The sequence below is a fragment of the Microchirus variegatus genome (assembly GCF_963457635.1).
Source record: "Microchirus variegatus genome assembly, chromosome: 20".
Lineage (NCBI taxonomy): Eukaryota > Metazoa > Chordata > Actinopteri > Pleuronectiformes > Soleidae > Microchirus > Microchirus variegatus.
The window spans coordinates 8,160,030-8,184,097 of NC_139821.1; the positions used below are offsets into that span (position 1 = coordinate 8,160,030).

A 24,068-nucleotide genomic window follows, 5' to 3' on the forward strand; every position below is an offset into this window, starting at 1 on the left:
TAGTTTGAAAAAAAAAGTCGCTCAGTGTTTCTCAAACCTGGAAATGATGATGTTCTCAAATGTCTCATATTGTCCACAAACCACAAAGTATTCAGTTTTTTGTCATACAGAACAAAGAAAGCAGAAGATATTCACATTTATGAAGCTGAAAAATCAGAAAACTAGTTTGAATTCTTAAAAAAAACACAAATTAATCAATTATCAAACTACTTGATGATTAATTTAGTAATCGATTAGTATTCTTGTAAAAACATTGCTGAATTCTTTATAGCTTTTTTTATAGACTCAGATTTTTCTATTATTGCACACAGAGACAAAAACTCTAACAAATGTTATTTTAAGTATGTTTTATACTATTCAAATTTGAATCTGGTATTCATGTACAATTGCAGTGTATTTTCTCAATAAAACTTTTAGTTTTTCTTCATTTTAAATTGTTCATATACTATTTTAATATGGCAGTAAATTGTAAATAACTGCCAGATACTTTAAGTTATTCTGGAAAAAGCACTTTTTGTGGTTAAAATAAGAACCAACATTTTGGGTCTCAGGGGTTATGGGTAAAGGGTTATGTAAAATGACTTTTAAATGACTTAAACACTCGTTAAACCTAGAAACAATTAAAATCTGAGGCAAAAAAATTAATCACAATTGTGTTTTGTGTCTGAAAGTGTTTTTTCACAGCGCACACTAAACTTCTGTCATCTACATTATATACAGTGTTAGTTAAATCCAATTAAATGTGTGTGTGTGTGTGTGTGTGTGTTTGTTTTCAAAAGGAAATGCATGAAAGGTGTGACTCAGTCATTATCACACATACAGTATATCCTGCAAAACCCTGTGTTAGGCACACAGTTTCCCTCCTGTCAGTCACGATTCATGTTGTGAACTGGGTCACAATAGTTTTCTGTACAAAAAAACAACAACAAAAAACAAAAACAAAAGTGGGTCCCTGATTAAAAAAAAAAAAAAAAGTTTGTGGGAGTTTTCCACCTGAGTTTCATTTTTGAGGACAAACAACACTGTCGCGTTTCTGCGGAACGGCCTGTGATGTGATGTGACCTCAGATCAAAGCTGTGATTGGCCAGATGCAGCAGATGTGGGTTCCTCTAAGGAACACTGTGCTGTATGTGTGTGAGAGAGAAGTAAAGAAGCTGACACTTATTTCACTTAACAGAGTGTAATGATTATAAGAGTGCATTTCAAACACATGCATATGCGAGTGCTCGCCATGCGTGCGCTCATTTGAAACCCTCAATCGGCGACGTCTATCAGATCGGACTGTCAATGAGCAGCTGGCTCAGAGTGTGAGAGCGACTGGTGATGCCTGTCTGGACTGTCTGGCCTTGTTTGTCACAACAACTTGAATAATTATATATATAAATATATATGTATATACACACATATTATATATCCATATATACACACATATATACCAAAATATGTATATACACACATATTATATATCCATATATACACACATAATATGTGTATGTATGTGTGTATATATGGATATATATTATATATGTATATACACATATTATATATCCATACATACACATATACACATATATACATACATAAACACATATATATATACATATATATATATACATATATATACAAATACATATATACATATACATATATATCCATATATACACACATATAAACATATACACATATATATGTATATACACACATATTATATATCCATATATACACACATATATACATAAACATATACATATATACATATATCCATATATACACACATATAAACATATATACACACATATATATATATACTTATATACACATATATATACATATATAACTTATACTGTATCATTGACTTATATATAACCCTGAATTTCGAAAGATATACTGCAATCTGGGAAATGTAGTCCATATATCAAGAATAACTGTGGGATAATGAGCTTAATATTCAGAGCAATAACTAATAACTGATGTCCTTGTATCGCCGGGTAAACTCTGGAACGCACATCCATCAAATTCAGCTGGGGCCACAATCTAAATTTAGAGCCGTTTAAATAATTTAAGGCAGCGTTTAAAACACGGGTCAAGGCCTCAAGTGCTCGTCTCTGGCAAGTCCCGCATATGTCAAAAAAAAAATCAAAAAGTAAATTAGCTCTGACCAGCAGCTTGATTTAGTCACTCCTTATTCAACCGTTTCACTGTGTGTGACTCAATCTCTTCCCAGTTTTTGGCAGAGACAGAAAAGGTTTTTTTTTACCACCAGAGGCACCGGGATGACATTTTTCATTCTACGGGCTTTTGACAAATGGAGATTTTTATCAGGGAAATTAATATTTCTTTCACCTGAAAGCAAAGACTTTCCATTCACGGCCTGGTCTTCCTCAAAAACGCCACCACGCGTGCAGCTTATCACGAACGTCTGACCCCTTTAGTGTGAAAGTCAACCATATTTAGGCATTTTTCAATTTCACATCCCATGGTGAGGGTGCTTCAAAGACCATTACCCCTAACATTTTCAGAAAAGGTCCCAGCACAAAAAAATAATAATAAACTAAACATCTGTGCTCTGATCAATGGCAGAACCACAACATATCCTCCTGCATCATTAACACTCTGCAACCTGCTGTCAGATTGAGCAGTTATCACTGGCGATAATTAGCATTAGCATAAGTTAATGTGGGAAATTAGCATTTATTACATCGCCGAGGCTGAGTGGGCTCTTCTGTACGCCGTGGGAAGAAAAACCAAATTGAGTCTTTTTCACACTGCAATTATTAGCGCGTATAGGTAGAGTAGACCAGGGTGAAGCCAAACGACAAAAAAACGGGATGTTACAGCTGTATTTTGTGTCTTTTACTTCGGTTCCTTGTTCAAACTCAACTGCAAGCGAACAATTTCAAGTTGCTGAGAAAATTAAGTAACATGAAACACTCTGAAGATGAACGTGCGTCTAGAAATGATACCAGATTTTACATTAACGCTAAAAGATTCTACAGATCACCCGGTTCCTGCATTCCAACTAATGCTGATCCCACTAATGTGTGAATATCAATTATACAGATTCCCACAGGTAAATAATACATTTCATTTCGGTATCGGTGGATATTGGCTTTAAAATGAATTATCGGTAGTGCTGGGCACGTTCACGGCGTCAATGTTAGCGCATGGCGCGTTTCCATGGAGACTGACCCAGAAAAAGACGCTTGTGTCTGTTTGATGCTTATTTATTTTGCACCAAAATATTTTATATCCACATCTGCAGAGACAAATTCCACTAGAGAAGAGACTAAATGGCCTCTGCAGTTGGGCAAAAGGAAAGACGTATATATTGGTATCGGTTATCGGCCCAAGCACTCTCGATATATCAGCAAATATTGTGCATCCATAGTATTAGACATACAACATTCCACCAAGACCATTGAAGTCAACACTACAGTGTGTAAGACAAGGGTCAAAGGTCATGAGTAGCTACTCAATGCATAAGTCGCTCTTGTAGTTGGCTGCATGTGTCACAGTAGAAGGGAAATTTGGTTTAGTAAAGGTTTACGGGTGCGGTGTCTTCAAGTTGCAAAAGGTGACCTACAAGCAGGCACCTGATTGGACAATAGCAGGTGTCAGTCATACTGTGTGTGCCATGCTTTATCGTCTATAAGAGAACTGAATTTTCAACTGAAGAAAGAAAAGCTAAAAGTTGAGATTCAGGCTCATTTTTTCATAGACTTCTACTCAATTGAGTTCTTTTTGCCACTTCTATCCTTCTCCACAGGCTTCACTCTTCAAACCTGAAGTCTACGTCCATTTTCATAAACATATGTTCCCGTAACTCGACCTTAGTTCTTCTGTATGAACAGCCTGTGATCACACAATGATTTCAAACCCGCTCCGTTGTTGCATTTGCTAAAAGACGTCAAATATGGTGCATATGTGAGGTAATGAGAGGGCCGAGGAGTGCAACACATTTCCCAGTGTGAGTGTTAATATCCAGACGCTGGCAACTGGCATAGAATATTGATAGCGAACAGCCCGAGGCAGATCCCTGCTTCATTAGCAACAACTAGAGTCACGGAAACAGGGGAACTGGTAGCAAACGGGGAGGGAAGAGTGGAACGGGAATTAAAAGGAGGGAGTGGGGGGAGGGGAGGGGCTGGAAACGGCAAAGGAAGTAAACATGAGGAGATGGATACAGGTTGTTTCAAAGCCTATGTGGGTTTCTAACCACTTTCAGAAACCACTACTTAGTGCACGAGTGGCCATGAAGCTGTTCCAGTAACAAATAGAGAAGCAGTTATGTCACTCCTTCCTGACATGGCGAGCGAACTATTCATTATTATTGAGTGACACGAGCCTTTAAGGGGCCGTGCCGTATTCTGACTTCCTCTGCTGATGGAGAACAAGCTATCAGGGCATCAAAACAGTGAAGAATAGCAGATCACACAGAGAAACAACTCCCTTAGCCCGCCCTCCTTTTTCTTTCTGTCCCACCTTTTTCATCTAATCTCTCTCTCTCTCTCTCGTGGGGATCCATTTCCTTCCCTCCCTCATCTATCCATCCCTCTTTCACTGTTCTGTTTGTTTAACGCGCCATCGCCATGGCAACGGGGGTCTGCCACGTTGAGGTAATGCCGTTAATCATCAACTTTATCACACTGCGTGCACACAGAAGACGATATGACATTTTACAGTGAGCGCGGTGCCGCAGTAAACACACTGAGGTGTGCGTGCGTGTGTGTGTGTGTGTGTGTCATGGAGATAAGTCTGTGTTTTCACATGCAAAACAAAAACACACACGAACATTTCGAGTCCTGCGTCTGACACGTGCTCAACCCTGTTCCTCCTGTTTATCTCTCTTTATATATATATATATATGCGTGCATGTTGAGTTGCTTTTTGGTCGACATGACAACAGACGGGCTGATGACATCACTACAGGCGCCATGCCAATCTCTCTATCCCCCCCACCAAAAAAAAAAAAAAAAAATCCCATCATCTCCTCTTCTCCCTCCGTCAGACATTATTGATCTGGAATACAAAGCACAGATTTGAGGAGGAGATGAGCCCGGAGTACAGCGTGAAGAGGGGGAGATGAATTGGGATGAGAGCAACAAGAGACGAAAAGGACTGCAGAGGAAGAGAGGAAGAGGGAGTGAAGGAGAGAGAGGGAGGAATAGTTACATTTCAACTACTGCCACGCCCACTCCTCGCCCTCCCTCCGTCTGCCCGAAAAATGGAGCGAGTGTTCACCCTCATTTCCCATGCTGCGAGACTTTGGCATGAAAACACAGGTGCACACACACACACACACACACGTGCAGAATCGATCAATCGTGCAACAAGGAGAAAAGCAGACGTGAAGAAGATGCTTTGCATTCTCTGTCTGAGAGTCTGAGTCTGCTCATGTGCTCAAGAGGCAGAGAGTCTTGAGGCCACAGTATACTCCTGCGTAAAGTAACAAGTAACAAAATATTTTTTAAGGGTCCGTCACTCCGTCAAGGGACAACGGAGACGGCAAGGGCTGCGATTGGTCCTCAGGACAGGCCGAGCTAACGCTGCTCTGTGCCGGCCACTGTGCGCACCGAGCGTCCACAGAGGCGGAGCTGATCACCGCCGACAACGTCGCTGCCAAACTATAAATGCATTATATCTTAATACACAAACCACAATGTCATGTTTAGACTCTAAATGGCAAATTTCTCGCCTCAAATGATCTTAAAACTGCGTTCCGGGACACAGAAAAATATTTATTTCAGGTGAGAAAGGGCCACTGTTTCAATGTTATTCAGCTGCAACAACAACAACAACAGTCTTTCTCTCTCGGATGCCATTGCTCACTGTAGCAAGAAGCACAACAACCTTGCGTAGCGACCCCTACTGATCGGGCGGGAAATTGCAGTGCATATCCGGCACCACGACGGGGACCTATGAAGGCTCGAGGGGTCTCCGTGGTTATGCAGTTTGATAATGCATTACGCAGTCGGAGAAGTATAATGTGGCCTTGAGGCCCCGTCCCAATACCTCCCCTAACCCTATATTTTTGCCCTAACCCTAAGCAAGGGCGAGTGCGATTTTGCCCTTATAATCAACCCTTAAAATGTAGTGAGCGATTGGATATCTGTTAAGATATTTTTAGTCGTTGACCCTCAAAGTGGCACGAAAGAAACAGTCAAGAGGACCAAAAAACAGTTACTAAAACACATCATCTAAGAACCCTGAATTGCATTTAACCAGATTTCCTGGGTAATCCATTCAACAGTAGGACACAATTATTAGTTATTTTAGTAGTACGACATTTGTGAGATTGAACCACAAAGACACACAAGAATCGCAAAAATAGTTAAACCAGGCAGTTTTTTCTCCTCTTTCTAGAGCTGGCTATAGATGCACCTCTGGAGATGGAAACACACACACACACACACACACACACACTGTAGAAAGAGTACTGTAACAAGCCTGTTTTAGCCATTATAACTGCAGAGTGTGAAAGTGAGTCTGGTCTTTTGGGAAGTGGACTGCTCTGTAGAGAGCGCGCGTGCACATGCACGCACACACACACACACACACACACACACACACACACACACACACACACACACACACACACACACACACACACACACACACACACACACACACACACACACACACACACACACACACACACACACACACACACACAGTGTGGTCTATGGGGAAGTGGTCCATGGATCACACACACATCAGACTGGCCTAGATAGATGGGATAGCAGGACTAACACATAAGCACACGTGCACGCACGCACGCGCACACACAAACACACACACACCAGGCTCCTCCTCTGTTTTACACACCTACATAGTCAAGGACAATCTCTGGCCTATATAGTTGGGCTGTTTCATAGCAGAACGCCTCACCCCTGTCGTACAGTAATAAGAAAAGAGAGATGGAATGAAACCGAGGGAAGAGGGAAGGAGACACGTGAATGAAAAATACTGAGACAGTTGAGGTAGAAAGAAAAAAAGAGACTGAGAGAGAGAGGAAAAACAATTCCGCAAATAAGAAATAATAATAATGAAAGGGAGGCCATGGCAAAAGAAAGAGATAAAAGAGACCAGCCCCGGTCACTATGGTAACCACTTTTGAACAGAACAGAACGTAACAAAGCATAAATGTAGACGGGGGACGGAAATAAACACGCACAGAACAGAACTGAAGTGAACAGGACGTCGAAAAAAAGCACATAACCGTGATTACAAATTCCTCGTCGATGACGAACTTTCGTTAGCGAGTGACTGCAGTCGCCGGAGTAAAGGACAGGTCACGTCAGATTTCTCTGTGAGATTTCTCTGTGTTATCGCTGAGAAAACACAAGCTTCAAATGGCTATCATTAAAAACCAGAGTCACCGTTCTTAAAATAGTTTTATGTCAGGTGACTGTTTTTAGCATTTAAGTCAAATTAAGGACTAAAAAGTCAGTTTTTTTTTTAGGTTTTTTTTTTAAGGCATCTGCTTTAGTGTCTCCCTGTGAAACACAATAAAAAAAAGCTGGATGGCACAAACAAACACATCATGGAGGCTCTCAGGTATGATTACCTCCTCCTCCCCCTCCTTCATGGAAATAAAGCCAAGTCATAAAGGATCAGCGCTGATGAGAACATCACAACACACCTACAGCAGTGCAATATTCACTGAGACGGCAGTGTTGACTTGATTGACGGATTTTGTCTTCACATTTTTTTTATGAATAGTAAAATAATTTCCCTTCATCTTTACTAAGTGTTTTGTTGTCTAGGCTGTTACCAGAGCTTAAAATTCCACCGTGAGTGAATTAAATCTGGGGTTTTCTTGTTTGCTTAGAGCAGGGGCCACATACTCCAAATGTTTCCCTTTGTGTTTCTTGAGCAATTTCTTGAGAAAAATAAGTGCAATTACAACAATATTATGTCTAAGTTTACACTTTACACATGTGTGTAGGTATCTGGATCTGAAAAATATAGGATTTCAGATTATTTCACATAGATTGTGTGAAGGGAAGTTTCACAAAGTCATCCTGCGGGCCCGGATTGGACCCTCTGGTGGGCCGGTTGTGACCCGTGGGCCTTATGATATGTTTGACACGCCCTTCTAAGATCGGCAGACATTCACTCTCCTATGATGAAGTGTGAGGTGTCTCCTCACATGTGCTTGATGAAGCTCATTTCCCCCCATATTATTCAATTCCAGCTGCGTTCTGTCTTTAAAAACCCAGTGGAGTCCTCCTTCCACACAACCTTCCTAGACTTCACCTTTTTTTTTCGAACAGCAAGCCTCACTTTCACTTTTATGCACAGTCTATGGGTGCAACAGGGAAAATAACAGTAAACTCAGGCTTCCCCAGGCCACACAACAAGCCTGTATTCGGTTACCCACAATTCTTAGAAGCAATAAGTGATCCGACAACTATTGGCCCCCAAAAACACACACACAGAAGAAAGTGTTCCCACTGCAGAAATGCATTTACACAAACACCTGAGGGCAAAAAAAACAACAACATTCATGCACAAAAATCTACATTATTTCATAGTGTGTTCAAAATGAGAGAAATCATGTGAATATATACTGTATATGTGTGTGTGTGTCAGTGTTTTGGGCATAAACACTGGTCTTGTCAGGACCAGTAGTCGCCATGGAGACCAAAAACCTGGTCCTAATAAGGCAAACCCACATTTCAACATTCAAGCAACTAGTTAGGCTTTGTTTAGGCCAGGTGTCTGCAACCTGTGGCTCTAGGGCCACATGTGGCTCTTCAGGCCTTCTGCAGTGGCCCCTTGTAGCTTTTTGAAATAAAAAAAAGTGCATATTTTTTATTTTACTTTACGATGTTGTACAACTCAACCAAACTTGTCAAATAAGTGGGGTTTGGCTATAAACAGCAATTTTTATAGCTCTTAATGCAACAAACTATCGATTTTGTACACAGTATATCTGTATAAAAAAACTTACATGTGATATTATCTTAATTTTATGGGTCAAATGGGTTTCATGGCTCTAGATCAACTTATTTAAACTGGAGAGGGGACATAAATGGCTCTTTTCATAGTAAAGGTTGCAGTGTCCCAATAAGAATAGTAGTGTAAACCCATATGTGTGTTTGTGTGTGTGTGTGTGTGTGTGTGTGTGTGTGTGTAGGCCTACAGCGACAGACTATCCTATGGCGTCATTATAGTGCCATATTCCGCGAGCATAAAAACATAATCAGCGAGCAGAAAGACCACTCTCCGCGCGCTCGCGAACACTCTCTACGCTCTCGCTGTTTCTCTCTGTAACTTCTGCTCGCTCGACTTTGCTGACTTTTGGCACTGGGGGGCGGGTATTGAATAGACGCCCCGTAACACCCCCCCTTTCTGATTGGTCACTTAAACGCCTGGGTCAGAGCCAATCCGAGGCAGAGTAGGGCGGGTCATCATTGCAGTTGGTGGCAGAAGAATGTGATTTAGAACGGAGAAAAAATAAGTAAGTAGAGGAACAGACAGATATTTAAATTAAGAACTTGCTTCAAGGGAGGATGGAGGCTCCTTGAAATCAAAGCACATGGGTTATCAAAACAGACTAGACTTTCATAGTTCCCATAGTTTCTGTAGTGGCCGTTTGTCAAACAAATAATGATTTCAAATCAAACTTCAAATTATGTGAATCAAAAGGCCACTGTTGCACAGAATAACCAAAACTAACTACTCACTAAACAAAAATACTAAACTAAACAGCACTAAATAATAACAATAAATAAATAGCTCCAACAGTTTCTATGGAAGCAAAACGTGTCTAACATTTAAACTGAAATGCATTTGCATTTCATGTTAAGAATAATAAATCAATCAATCAACCTATTTTATTAAAATCTCCTTGTCTTTTTCATTTTTATTAAAATGTCCTTTTCTTTTTCATTTTAATTAAGTGAAAGAATGAGTAGTTTTGAAAAAGTCAATTTTATTTATACTACTCATTCTTTCACTTTTTTCTCTGACATCTCCGTCCGCCGTTCTAAATCACATTCTTCTGCCACCAACTGCAATGATGACCCGCCCTACTCTGCCTCGGATTGGCTCTGACCCAGGCGTTTAAGTGACCAATCAGAAAGGAGGGGTGTTACGGGGCGTCTATTCAATACCCGCCCCCCAGTGCCAAAAGTCAGCAAAGTCGAGCGAGCAGAAGTTATAGAGAGAAACAGCGAGAGCGTAGAGAGTGACCGCGAGCGTGCGGAGAGAGATCGCGAGCGCGCGGAGAGAGATCGCGAGCGCGCGGAGAGAGTTCGCGAGCGCGCGGAGAGTGTTCGCGAGCGCGCGGAGAGTGGTCTTTCTGCTCGCTGATTATGTTTTTATGCTCGCGGAATATGGCACTATAATGACGCCATACTATCCATCCATGACCAATCCACCGGAGGCTCGACTAACAAGACTACTGTAAGTGTAAAAGCCCGATAAAAAACACACGTGTCAGACGAAACAGGGAAACGACGTTCCGCACACGCTACGTACGATTGCTCGTAAATGCGTTTAAAAAATGTAATAACGTATAATTGGAGGCCTCTCTTATTCGCCGCTCGAGCACCCAGCGTAAACGTGGTGTGTACGTCTCCTCGGTGGTCATGTAAAACACTCTGCTGTTCATAAACGTATTTATTATTCATGGTGCTTCGATATGAAGAGAGAGAGAGAAAACAACACTCAACAGGATACAAAGTCTAATCTTCGCACATTCAATTAACCGCTTCACTGGTAAGAATGTTTAGTTGTTAGGGGACATTTCTCCTTAAAGAGACGGGGTCACTTTTGGAGTAAACAGAAGCACAACATGAGAGTGATAAAGGTGATGAACAACCTTCCATGACTGACTCGTTCTTTGATATTTGTATTTCTAGCAACTTTTACTCTACTACATTTCCTCTAACTATCTTTGTGTATTTATATAGAGCTTTTCTATAGTCTTGATGAGCTGCTTTCCACTATACTGTTGCCATTCACACATCTTTCATACCAAAGACAAGTTAAGGCCATGTCCCAATACCTCCCCTAACCCTCAATATTTGCCCTAACCCTAAATTTTGCTCCTTCTCGTGTAGGGGGGAGCAAGGGCGAGTGCGATTTTGCCCTTATAATCAACCCTAAAAACGTAGTGAGCGCTGATGCGGGCTTAAAACGAAGTGGAAGATAAAATTACCCATGATGCTTTGCAAATTCAGCAAGCCAGCTGATTTTTTTTTTCAAAAACTATGGCGGGAACTATGGAGGAACAATTTTGTTGTAAGTATATTTTCACAAATAAGCACGTTACAATGTCGAAATGTGTTGGAATATGTTGGTTTGATATACATCCAGAGGACCGTTGAGCTTTGGACACTAATGTCACAAAATATGCTAACTAACTAACTAGCTAACTAGCTAGCTAGTGGCTATTCGCCGAGTGCTTCGAGAGAGTAGTAGCACACTCCACCGGTAGAATTGTCAACATGTGACTTAGGTTATCGCGTTTGTTACGTTCACTACGCTAATGTGCATATAGTGATGTCCCAATTCCATAGGGAAGCCACTTCCCTCAACGAGGGGAATTTACGGATGAGGGCACTCCAAACCAAGTGGAAATTTTAAGGGGGAAAAATGGGACGGGGCCTTGCATACATAAAGACTAGCAGAGCCAGGAATTGAACCCACAACCTTCCAGTTGAAAGAAAACCCCGCCCTTCCACAAAAATAATGGCAAAACGCAGACTGACGAGGAAACTGGATTTACGCTACAGTTGGTAGAAAGACACGGAATTGCACTGGACATGGTACCACTAAAGTTGTTTTGGTCTGCAACGGAATATGTCAACAGGAAAACGCAGCGTTCTAACGAGCTGAAAGGGTCCTTATCGCCTTATTTTTGGGGGAGCTGAGCTCTCCGAGTGCTTTTCTAGTTCAATAGATCTAGTCGTCAGTTAAAAATCATAATCGAGACACAACTGAAGCTGGACTTAACTGTGCTTTGAAACGTGTATATGTGTGTGTGTGTGTGTGTGTTACTGCAATCAGAGCCACTAATGAGAGCATGCAGTCATTTCATTGTTCCTGAAGTTCACACAGTTCAGCCCCAAAAGACTGAACGGCTGAAATAAAGGGCAAAGCTCCTCTTTTATAAACACACCTTGTGTATATGTGTATATGTGTGTGTGTGTGAGATCCTGACAGCTGATGCTTGTGTGTGCCCATGTGTAACAGTGGTCAAAGTTCAGCGTGACATGGCAGACAGCAGTTCAGCTCGACACAGACTGAAAGAATACGGTATGCTGGAAAATAATAATAAATAGAACGAAGAAACCACTCAAATAAATGAAAATTCAGCCCATTTAAAAGCATTAATGTGTACTTTATAGTTCATTAAAGGTTCTAAAAACCTACTTCCTCAATTAGCGTCTTACTTTGACCACAGGGAACTAACATAAACACAGGAATTTTACTGTTATTGTTGTGTTGTGTTGTGTTGTGCTGAAGAGGATCCATAGAATGGTTTGGACACTGGTCAGAAGTAATGTATGTAATGTATAATGACCTCCAAATAAAACTATTATTTAAACTCTTATTAGAGCTTAAATGAATAAATAAACGCTTACAATTTCCCAGGGTCAATTTTGGTAAGCAATTTCAAGCGGCTTTATAAACAGCTGTAGATTTAACTACACACAGTATAGGCCAGCAGTTTACACTTGAATGCATAAGACACTTAATGCATTATACACTCTTTAAGACCCCTTTGAATCACATTAAACACCAAACATTCAAGACGTAAGGTTCGTGCCCAGTTCGCAGAACAATCGATACACAGGGAGGTCGTCTTGTGAAGCCTTAATCCACGACATGTTTCCATTTAAAAAAGACGTACTCCAAGAGTGGAAAAGGATTTCCAAAGAAAGAAAGAGGGGGAGAGCGGCGCAAGGTAACGGTCAAACTAAATCGAAAGCGAGCAGACAGAGACATTGAAGCGACCTTCATGTCCGTGCTCCATCATCAACTTATATGTTCGTAATAAATGCTTTATTCTCCACAGGACTTTAAAAAAAAAAAAAAAAAAATCAGTTTCTTTCTATTTTTACTCTCACTATAAAGATAAACGATAATATAGAGTAGTTCTCCTCGAGCTGATCTCCGTTCTGCCAAAATGCAAAACACTAATTACAAATTATTTACAAAGATTTCAAAAGAAAGTGAAGCATTTTGTGTCTGTGGTAGATTTAGAAACATTTGAAAGCTGGATTCCAGAATTACTTACAATTAAGGACTTTATTTTTGACAATTAAATGTAAGACTTTTTAAGGATCCACAATAGGTACGTAGTTTTTTGCGTTTTCATTAGGAACCGTACCAAAATGACTGCTTCCAACCGTTCCATTTTTTGCTACCCTTCCTTAGCGGTACCAGAGTAATGGCACGATACGATGGAGCTAGAGCCACACTTATTTGGAAATAAGGGTTCCAAAAGGGTCCTTCTACAAGGGCTGAGGTTTTACCTTGAACCATTTGCTTCTGAAAAACCCTTTCCTGAAGAAAGGGTTTTTCAAGGGTTCTTGGTAACACTGATGGTTCCAGTAAGAACCATTTTGATCCAGAGAACCCTTTAAAAGCTCTTCCCTGAATAAAATAAATAAAAGTGTAAGTAGAACCATACAAGGTTCTTCGGCTTGTCCTCATAGGAGAACCCTTTTTAGCTCCAGGTAGAAACTTTTTAAAAAGGTTCCATCTGGAAATCTTTTGGAGGGTTCCACCAAGAACCCTTTTAAATCCTTTATTCGGGAAAGGGCTTTTAAAGGGTTCTCTGGATCAAAATTACTGGAACCATTAGTGTTACCAAGAACCTTTGAAAAACTCTTTCTTAAGGAAAGGGTTTTTCAGAAGCAAATGGTTCCAGGTAGAACCTCAGCCCTTGTAGAAGGACCCTTTTGGAACCCTTATTTCTAAGAGTGTACCATTCCAAACCGTACAATACCCTACCAAACCGAACTATACCATGATGGAAACACGCCATTACTCAGCTGTAGAAGGCTCTAGATGTTCTTGTAAGAGGATAGAATTGTGGGTTGTCCACTTTGCGATGTGCAGGTTTTTTTGTTGTTGTTGTTGTTGAGTGCTCACAACTTTGAGAGCCTGAATTCTCTGTTGGGACAGTAAATGGTGTTTTTGTATCCTTGGCTTTCCTGCGGTCAGATCGACAGCAAACGCCTACTCGACTTTTACAGTAAAGGCGGATGAGATGAGGCCAATTAATTCACGGGAAGACAAAATAAGTGCGGTCTCATTCCAGAGAAGCAATAATAACTCAAAATGGAGGGTGGGTTAGGGTATAAAGGGGAAGAAAAGGAGGCAGAAGACAACAATTATCTACTAAAGGAGGGATGATTGAAGTGATGTTGTCAAACAGAAAGGATGCAGAAAGGAGAAGGAAGATACATGACAGGGCATAAATAATATAAACTGCATCAAACTCTTGCCTCGCTACATCCATCAGCTTTTACAAGACTAACACACGCATACATGGGGCACGCATGGTTTGTTTACGGCGGCATCATAGCCTCCAAACACACATACAGCTCTCTTTAGAGAGGTCACGGGGGTCATGTGTCACATGCACGTGTACGTCGTAAATATTTAACACGTTTCTTCACAGCCAAGGGAGGCAATGACATGGTTTGGGTTTTAATGGGTCCTTCTGCAAAGTATATAGGACATTATGACATCCTCGTGAACCAAATAAAGGCAACAATAATAATGAAATAACAATAGTCTTGTTATCCTACATGGGAGGTTTTAATACCAGTTGTTTTATAACTAAAACGACAAAAACATGAAGTTCTAGATTCTTTTTATGGGGATATAGTGAGTCAGTTACCTATAATTTGAGAATTACTGAAGAAGATTAACAATGAGAGAGAGACAATATGTGGTTTAAAAAGGAGAAGGGGCGAATATTAGCAATAAAAGAGATGATGCTAAAGGTCTGGAGCCATTATTTCCACTTGTGGCTTCAGCCAGATCAATAAAAATGTGTGTACGTGTGTCTCCTATTCACTTGGAAAGCCCAACCAAAGCCTTAACTTCACTTTAAAGGTATAATATGTAATATTTTTTGCATTAAAAAAACAACACTTTCCACCTGCAGAAATGTGTGGTGTGTTTTTATAACACAATACAAACATAAAATGTGCAATATTAGTGTCTTGTCTTTAGTTTTTCATATCACCGTGTGCATTTGTCACTAATGGACCAACGACTAGTGTGTTTGCCATGTGCGGCACGTTCTGCAGCTAAGCTAAAGCTCTCTCTGTAAAGAGCAAACACACAGGGGAACCAGAACGGAATGAGTGATCCCTCCTGTGCCTCACAAATGAGGTTCTATACTTCAACAGGACCAGGCTCTAGTCACCACGAGGACTAATGGTCCTGAGAAAAATCCATGTTTTTAACCAGAAAAGGAACACACATACACACACATACACAGTGCTGCCAGCATCGCTGTACCATCCTAACAGAAATAAAAAACTGAGGCCTGATAGCTGTGGAGCAGAGGAAAGCCTCTGGATGGATTTCCAATACACAACCAGAAGCTTAAGAAACACAGAGTCACAGATAATCCTCCCTCTTTTTCCTCCTCCTCCTCCTCCTGTGCTCCCTCCAATCTCTCCCTTTATCTCACTGGGTCCACTCATTGTTTCTGTCATTTCATTCCTTCCTCTTATAGTATCTCCTTTAGCCTGTGTCCCTCTTCCAAACATGCGTGTTCTTTCTTTTTACGTTAAGAGCATCTGTTGTTGAGTCACATCCTTAACTTAAAGCTGTAAAAAAACGCTTTTCCCGAGGTGCCGATGTAAACTTCTTTAAACGCGTACACTGTATATATGTAGTACACTCATTGAAACAGCAGACCTTTAACAAGTAGCCATCAATTGGTGCAGCAGTGACACCCGAATTATTAAGCTGCATTATGGATGTTAAATGATCCAGAAGTATCCCTGACTCATACTTGAATCCGTGCTATTTTGGCTCATATTTAGAGTCCTTCTGTCCTCGCCTGGGATAAAATTTAGTTTGACCTTTGAAGCAAAAGACTAAAAAAAAAAAAGGGTATTAAAGACGAACTATAAAAACATTATGGATAGTGAAAGGAATCAATGTTAGGTTAAGAATGAGGTTAGAGATGAGACGAGTGTGAAATATCACATCGTCTATATTATGGGAAGTATCTTTTACCGTCCAAATTGTCGGGAATAAAAGTCATTTTCTTGGTGTGGGGGCATGTTTTTGCTACTTTTGGTGGTTCTGTCTTGCAACCACGGTGTTTATTGAAATTGGATACGTCTGTGCACATTCGCACAAGCGCTCAAATAAAAGTATTACAGGCCAAAAAAAAAAAAAAAAAAAGGCCTTGCATTTCCAAAACAACTGGATAACTATGTAGTGCCCACCTGCTTATAACAGCTAGTAAATCAACAACAACAAACAGCAGATTTTTATCTCTGATAAAATGTCTCACTAAAATGGGTCATGTTTGACTGCACCACACCAGCAAGGTGGCGTCTTTGTTGCTGATTTTAAAGAAAGACAGTGTCCCCGATTGGGTTTGCTGCCTCCAAAAAAGTCCATCCTAAAAACTACATCTCAACACACGCGTGGCAGTAACTCCTTCTTCTTCTTCTTCTTCTTCTAATGACAATCACCGAGGTTAACGCAGCGTGATTAGAAAAAGGCGCTGGACTCTCACAGGCAGGTTTACCAAACACTCGTCATAACAGAACGAGTCGCGATCGGACAGAAAGTCAATCAAGCGCAGTGGCTCGGGAATGTAAAGCGCACAGACCATGTGCTACATGATTAGACAGCGATGTGTTTTTCATCATTGTGACGGAGCGCCTTTCAAGTCGCAGATGAAAAAAAAACGCGACGCAATCCCAACCACAGTCGCAGTCGTCCAAAGACCGGTTTCCAATCGGCACCAACTCCACAAATACTGTGATATCCGTCGGGCAACAACTGGATTGATTAGTGGCAGATTGGTGCTAAATTGCCCAGATTTCCATCTAAGTCGAGGGCGCTGATAGATGGCTTTGCTCGCTTAACTGTTTCCCTGCCCCTAGTGTGGATTCTAATTAAAGCATGTTTGAAGGAAAGACTTGATGAGGTTGCTGCCTGTGTTTGAGGACGGCAGCCACTTTGCCACCTGCTGCTGATTTATCCATTTAAGAGGAGTTGCTGCGTTGATTGGATTCTCTTGTAATCGCCGACTTTCGCACGCCTAAGAAAACTACATCTACCTTAAAGTCATCGAATCAAGATGAACGTTATGATTACTTGTATGTGTTTTCTATTATATTGTTCTATTCCATTTAAAAATGGATTAATTAAGCTTGACTTTAAAGGAGCTGTACATATGAAATGTATTAAGTCACAATATAACCATGAAATTAAGAGCAGCTATATTCACAATTAAAATGTTAACTTACAGAGCTGCAAATACTGTTTATGTTTAGGAAAATGCATACACTAGAGCTAGAATCGGTTTGAAGCTTTTTTCATGATTGAAACAAGATTTCCTATTGTTTTAGCTTCTTAAACGTGTATATTCTCTTCGTTTCTTTGCTCCACATAACAAAGAAATCATTAAAACTGAATAATTTTGGTTTGTGGACAAAACAAGACATTCGAGAACATCGTCACTTCCAGGTTTGATGAACACTGATCAACGTTTTTTAACATTTTCTGGACCAAACGATGAAACGAGAAAATAAGCGACAGATTAATCGATCACAAAAACAATCGATAGTTGCAGCTCTCGCATAATATAGCTCCATATAGATCTGTCTTTCAGTTCATGAGGAATTGGATTCTAAAACTACCTGGCAACCTTGAGTCTCTGGAGAGGAAGGGGGGAAGGTTTTCCAAAATTTGGACTGCTTTTGTCGAATATCGCACATATCGCCCCCCTTTTCAGGGATGATATCACTAAACAATTGCAGACATGCGGCGGCGGCGTCCTCCGTCCACAGACCGGGGCAACAGAAAGGCGACACGCCGTACGAGGTGAACAGATCCGTGCGGGTTTGTTGCGACACGTCTTTTGAGGTGGCTTCAATGGAATCAATGAGAGTTATCAAGTCAAGTCATTAGAGTGAGGTGATTTGGCAGACGGCCAGCACCCTTGGGTAACCATCGGAAACCAATTAATATTCCTAACAGAGGTATCATGTCTCTGGCACAGTGCCCACAGGGAGAATAATCTCGCTGATTACACTGCTGAACACTGCTGCTCAGATCTGTGTTTGTGTCAGTGTGTGTGTGTGTGTGTGTACTTTCAGCATTTTCATATGCATGCAGTAGATGCTACAGGTGTGAGTTTGTTGCACACCAGCAAGAAAAAGACATATTTTTGTGTGTGTGCTGTTTCTGTAAGAAAATTTTCTGGCATAAACACCAACTTGTCAAGGCCTGTAGTCCTCATGGAGACAAAACCTGGCCCTAATGAGGCAGAACCTCATTTCTGAGGAAGTGGTTAAGTTCAGGGCTTAGGTTAGGTTAGGGTTAGATGGTTATGATTAGGGATGACGCTTTGTTTGTTAAGGCTGTCCAAATGAATGGATGTCAAAAAGCTGCTTGTGTGTATGTTTCCATTTGAAAAGAATAATAATAAGAAAGGGAGAAAAAAACAAACCCTGATGTCTAATTGGCTCATTAAGTGAGCATTAGCATTGAGCGCAATCATGTGGAACATCAGCTTGGTTTGAATTATGGAGCAGATATAAAGCTTGTAATTGACAATAAAGAGAAAATCAGACACCAGTGTCAACGCTGGTGTTGGGTATCAGTATCAGGGACTGTAACATTATTAGATATCATCTGTTCTGTTTGTCCGTGTAGGACTTTTTGTCCCCGGATCCCTGAAGGAATAATTTGTCTTGTTTTGGCTCCACTGACAGCGCGAAGCAAGGTCGGGGTCAGATACAGAGCAGCGTCTAACAGGATGATAGAGGTTTCATTGTGTTGGCAAACGCTTGCTCGTGTGAGTTAGGGGTAGGACCGAGTTGCCGGGACTTTTTCCATCAAAGGACGCGACATTTAATTTATAGGAAACTCATTAGGTTTCTACAATAATACATCCAACATGATAATAGCCACTTCACCACTGCCCTTAAAGCTGTAGAGCGGAATTAAAAAACAAAACAAATGAGCCCATTGCTCAGATCTGAGAAGTAAACAGTGATATTTACAATCAGTGATATCTCAGGGTCAAGCCCCCCCCCCCCACCGCCCCGTCTTTGCCTCAGTAGCTGTCACGTATAACTGTCAACAGACCAATGAAAAATGAACTGTCCGTGGTGCTGAAACCACCACCCAAGTAGTTTCCTCAATGTGATAGAAATCCCACAGCGGTTTGGCTTATAGGCGTCTCTCAAGCTCTAACAATGAAACACGGGGGGGTTAAAAAAAAAAAAAAAAAAAAGGCTTCCTCTTGAAAATCAGATACACTTGACTCAACTTGACATTCAGCTGATGAGTAGAAGTGCAATGCACTGTTTTACAGCTGACTCACAGGTGTGTACATTAATTCACCACTGCTGGCACATATAAATGGGCAAACGCTGGTGCTGTCCTGCAGTCCTGTGTCTCTCTCCTCTCACCGAGCCACAGCGGCGTTCTGCTGCAACATTTGAGCTCATTAATTATTCAGAATTTAGTAGCAGACCAGCCACCTACAAGAGGGCAGTACTAATAAGGTAAGACAGATCATGTCATGTCATGCAGAATTACAGGACCGCCCAATTATTTGTCCAAGGAATTTGGCTGAGATTCTCAGTGGTGATAAACTGATTTTTCACCTCTGATATGATGATGATATTCATTATTTCTTTATTATTCTGGGAAGTTTATTTTCATGGGACGGTAGATTTGGGGAAAATATCTAATAGCAGTTTTTTTTTCTGACATACTGTATTCCGATTTTGACTTGATTTGAAGCCTCATCACAAATACTTAATTAAACAAAACTGAATTTGAAAACTGAAAATGACAAATCGTTCAACCACACTTTTTTAGAATAAGAAGGAAAATAAATTGACATAATGGTAATCAGTCTGGTTACCATGACTTCAGAGGCCATTGCATTGACTTAAACATAACTACTACTGACCTAACCTTAACCCTAACCATACAACAGGTCTTCACCTTAAAATGTAGTCATTTACGTTATAAGGACTTGCTTTTTCTCCCTATCATGTGACTGCGTAAACAGATTTAGGTCCCCATGAGGTACCATGAGTAATACCTGGAACACACACACACACACACACACACACACACACACACACACACACACACACACACACACACACACACACACACACACACACACAGTGGGAGAGAGAGGTTCATGCAGCTATCCTTTTAAGGACATGCATTGCCTCCCATTCATTTCACAGCCTAAACAAAGCGTTATCCCCGACCTTAACCATAACCTGTAAATGTTCTAATCCTGACATCAAATACTCGCCTTAAACTTTACTAGCTCCTTGGACATGAGGTTGCGCCTCATTAGGACCAGGTTTTGGTCTCCATGTGGACTACTGGTCCTGACAGGGTCAGTGTTTATGCCAGAAAAAGAGTACACACACACACACACACACACACACACACACCTGGCCTGGCCTTCATGGTGATGTTTAAGCTGTCAGTATATACAGTGGTAGTTGGTTGAACATGAGAGCAGGTAGTATAGGATGTGCAGGTTTAAGCCTGTGATTAGTTGCTCCCCGGAAACAAACTGTTGGTGGATGTGTCTCGCTGCGACACACGCACACACACACACACACTTGCACAGCCTACAAACACACACACACACACGCACGCACACCCCTCTCCTCATCCCCTGTTGCTATGGAACCTGTCGCCAAGGCAGAGAGGTATGTGGTTGTGGTGGAAGTGGTGGTGGACGACGGCGACGGTGATGATGATGATGATGGTGCTTATGAGGGATGATAATAGTGATCGGATAAATAATGCCCCCCCACCTCCACCCCCATCCTCCTCCTCCTCCTCGCTGGATTGCAGGAGCCGGTTGTGCCGTGAACGAATACATACTGAGAGCTTTGCTCTCTGCAACGTGGGTGGAAGGAGCGACGCGTAATACTGCGCAATGCAAACAGACCCTTTCCTCACCGTACAACAGAGACCGCAGCCTCGGATTCTGCAAAGCACTCTCTCTATCTCTCTGTGTGTGTGTGTGTGTGCAGTCTGGTCGCTTTTGTAAACACTTGGAAAGTCGTCACAACCCGCAGTCCTTCCAAAACTGTAACCCTCCCCCCCTAGAAATAGCTCGCAATCGTCAACCCAATTCTCAGCAGACACATGAGTCCTGCAGGCCCTCTCTCCTCCTGCCACCTGTCATCCCTGTGTCGTTTCTCTCTCTCTGGCGCGTTGCTCTTTAAAAAAAAAAAAAAAAAAAACACCAGCTGGGAATATATCACGCCAAAGTTGCATTCAACCCCCCCTGACAGATTCGACTATTGATTATAGGGGGAAGTGATCGGTTAATGGTGCGCGTAAAAGCGTGCGCTTTTCAATCCCTCGCTCCCTGTGTGTTTATTTCAGGACGCGCAGCCTCAAACATACATGTGCACTTTGGTTTAATGCCCTTTCATGAAACGCTTCTGCCGAACAATGTGTCCACCACACGCGTGTGATTTTTTTTTTTTTTTTTTTTTGGTAACTGGAATATTTTCAGCGTCTTGGACGCGCGCGTTCCCAGTGCCGTTTGGCTCAACATGACCACTGCCCACCCAGTGTGCCACACTTCTCCCGTGGGCAGGGCCTGTCAAACCCACACGCTTGGACTTAACCACAGCAATAAGGAATAAGGAAAATAAAATAACAGGCCCCATCATCACCATCATCATCATCATCCATATCTGTGGAACTGCAGCCTTCATCATGGCACAAGTTCACATGCAGCAATAAGTGCGCTTCAGTAAAAAACAAAAAGGGAAGCGAAACAGAGTCAAAGTGGAGGAAAGAAACCAACATCTGTCCATCTGTTGAAAACCACAGGGAGCTGTACCCTCCTTCCTCCTCTTCCCCCATCCCATCCCCATTTCGGGATCATCATCACCTCTCTTACACTCCCCCCCTCCTTCCTTCCTTCCTTCCCTCTCCCCTGTGCCCACTTATAAGACATTTGTCACCTCCAAATAAAAAGAAATCAAACACACATCACATACCTTGATGGTTCTCAAGGGTGTCCTCCGGGATGTACATGTTTTTGCTTTCATTTACCATAAATGTAGTCCGGCGTTATCCCTATAGGTGAATGAAGGAGAAGGAGCAAAAAGGAAGGAGGGGGGGGGATAACAAGAGGGGGAAAAAAGCCCCCCCAAAAATAAAGAAATGTAAAAAGGGGGGGAGAAAAGAGAACTGTCTGGCACGGACAGTTTTTTGGGGTTTATCCGTTTTCCTTTTGTGGGGAGGGTTTCTTCCGATGGAGTGAATATTACCTAATCCCCATGATGGAGGTGAAGGCGAGAATAAAGAGGGAGCTTTCGGCGGAACCGGTTTGGAAAACGGACCGGTGCATCCCTCGGTACATCCGGGCCCTAGGCGAGAAACATGAGACCAGCACCGCGTTCAATTCAATTCACACCTCTCTCTCTCTCTCTCTCTTTCTTTCTCCCTCTCTCCTTTGCTTTCTTTTCTCTCCCCCGCTTGTTGCGTTTTAGAGAAGGTTTCCCCCCCCCGCCAAAAAAATAATAATAAAAAAAAATATTACAAAGCACGGGCGCTGTCAGTGGCGGTGGCGATGGAAGTGCGCAAAAGACGCATTCGTGCGCATCTTCAGCAGCAGCAGCAGCAGCAGCAGCGTGTCAAAATGTGAGAGGAGGATGATGAAGGAGAGGAGATAGAGGTGGTGGTGGAGGGAGAGAAGGAGGAGGAAGAGGAGAGGAGAAACATTGGGGAAGGAGAAGAGTGTAAATATTCCATCACGGGTAGCGCGGGGTTAAATCTCCCGATGGGCTTTCGGTTATTCCACGAATCTACAGCAGCAGAGTCTCCCCCCCAAAAAAACACAGAAGGCAGGCCCGTCCCGTCTCATCCGGAGACTGCTTTCTCAGTCCTGATCCAGTCCATGATGATGGTCCGGCTCTGTCTGTCTGTCTGTCTGTCTGCTTACTTGTCTGTCTGTCAGTCTGTCTGCCTGTGTCTCACTGATCGGGAGTTGGAGCTCTCTCTCTTCTCTGCCTGTGCTGCCCCTGCAGCTCAGCTCTGCAGTGATACAGAGAGAGAGAGAGAGAGAGAGAGAGAGAGAGAGAGAGAGAGAGAGAGAGACCCCCTCCCCGTGCATGTAGACGCTTTGACTGTTTCCAGATGTGTGTGTGCGCGTGTGTGTGTGCGTGTGTGTGTGTGTGTGTGTGTTTGCCAGTGAGAAAAGGAGGGAGGGAGACTGCACAGGCAACAGTGGAGAACAGGCGGCTGGTATCCAGATGATGATGATGATGATGATGGTGGTGGTGAGGACAAAGATGATGAGTGTGTGTGTGCATGTCTTTATTAGGTTGTGAGGACAACATTTTGGTTCAAAACCATCACTGTGAGGACATTTTAGCAGGACTTCAAAGCCTGTTATTGGGGTTAAAAATTGGGTTTATACTTGGAATACAGGTAAAAGTTAGGATTAGGGTTATGATACCTGTGTGTACATGTCTTTATTAGGTTGTGAGGATATAGTTCTTTGACTCTTTAGTTGAAAACCATCATTGTGGGGACATTAACAGGACCTCTCAACTTCAAAAATGTGTTTTTTGGGGTAAAAGTTGGCTTTATACTTATATATAGGTATTAAATATAGGTAAAAGTTAGGATTAGGGTTATGTTACCTGTGTGTGCATGTCTTTATTAGGTTGTGAGGACTACATTTGATTCAAAACCATGCTTGTAGGGACATTTTAGAAGGATCTCTCAACTTCAAAAGGTGTTTTTTTGTGTTAAAAGTTGGCTTTACACTTGGAATTTAGGTAAAAATTCGGATTGTGTTACTTGGGTGTACGTGTTCT

The 24,068-nt window shown here is 41.8% G+C and overlaps 1 protein-coding gene across 1 annotated transcript in view; it reads right to left on the bottom strand.

Annotated features, from left to right (window-relative positions):
- Positions 1-22,299, bottom strand: part of cacna1c (calcium channel, voltage-dependent, L type, alpha 1C subunit) — a gene marked incomplete at both ends in the record, with an annotated part of 156,889 nt that extends 134,590 nt beyond the window's left edge. Inside the window, one exon of the mRNA XM_083906641.1 lies at positions 22,242-22,299. Within this exon, the coding sequence (XP_083762767.1) occupies positions 22,242-22,299 (58 nt within the window). The remainder of the gene's footprint in view (positions 1-22,241) is intronic.
- Between the last annotated feature and the right edge of the window lie 1,769 nt (positions 22,300-24,068).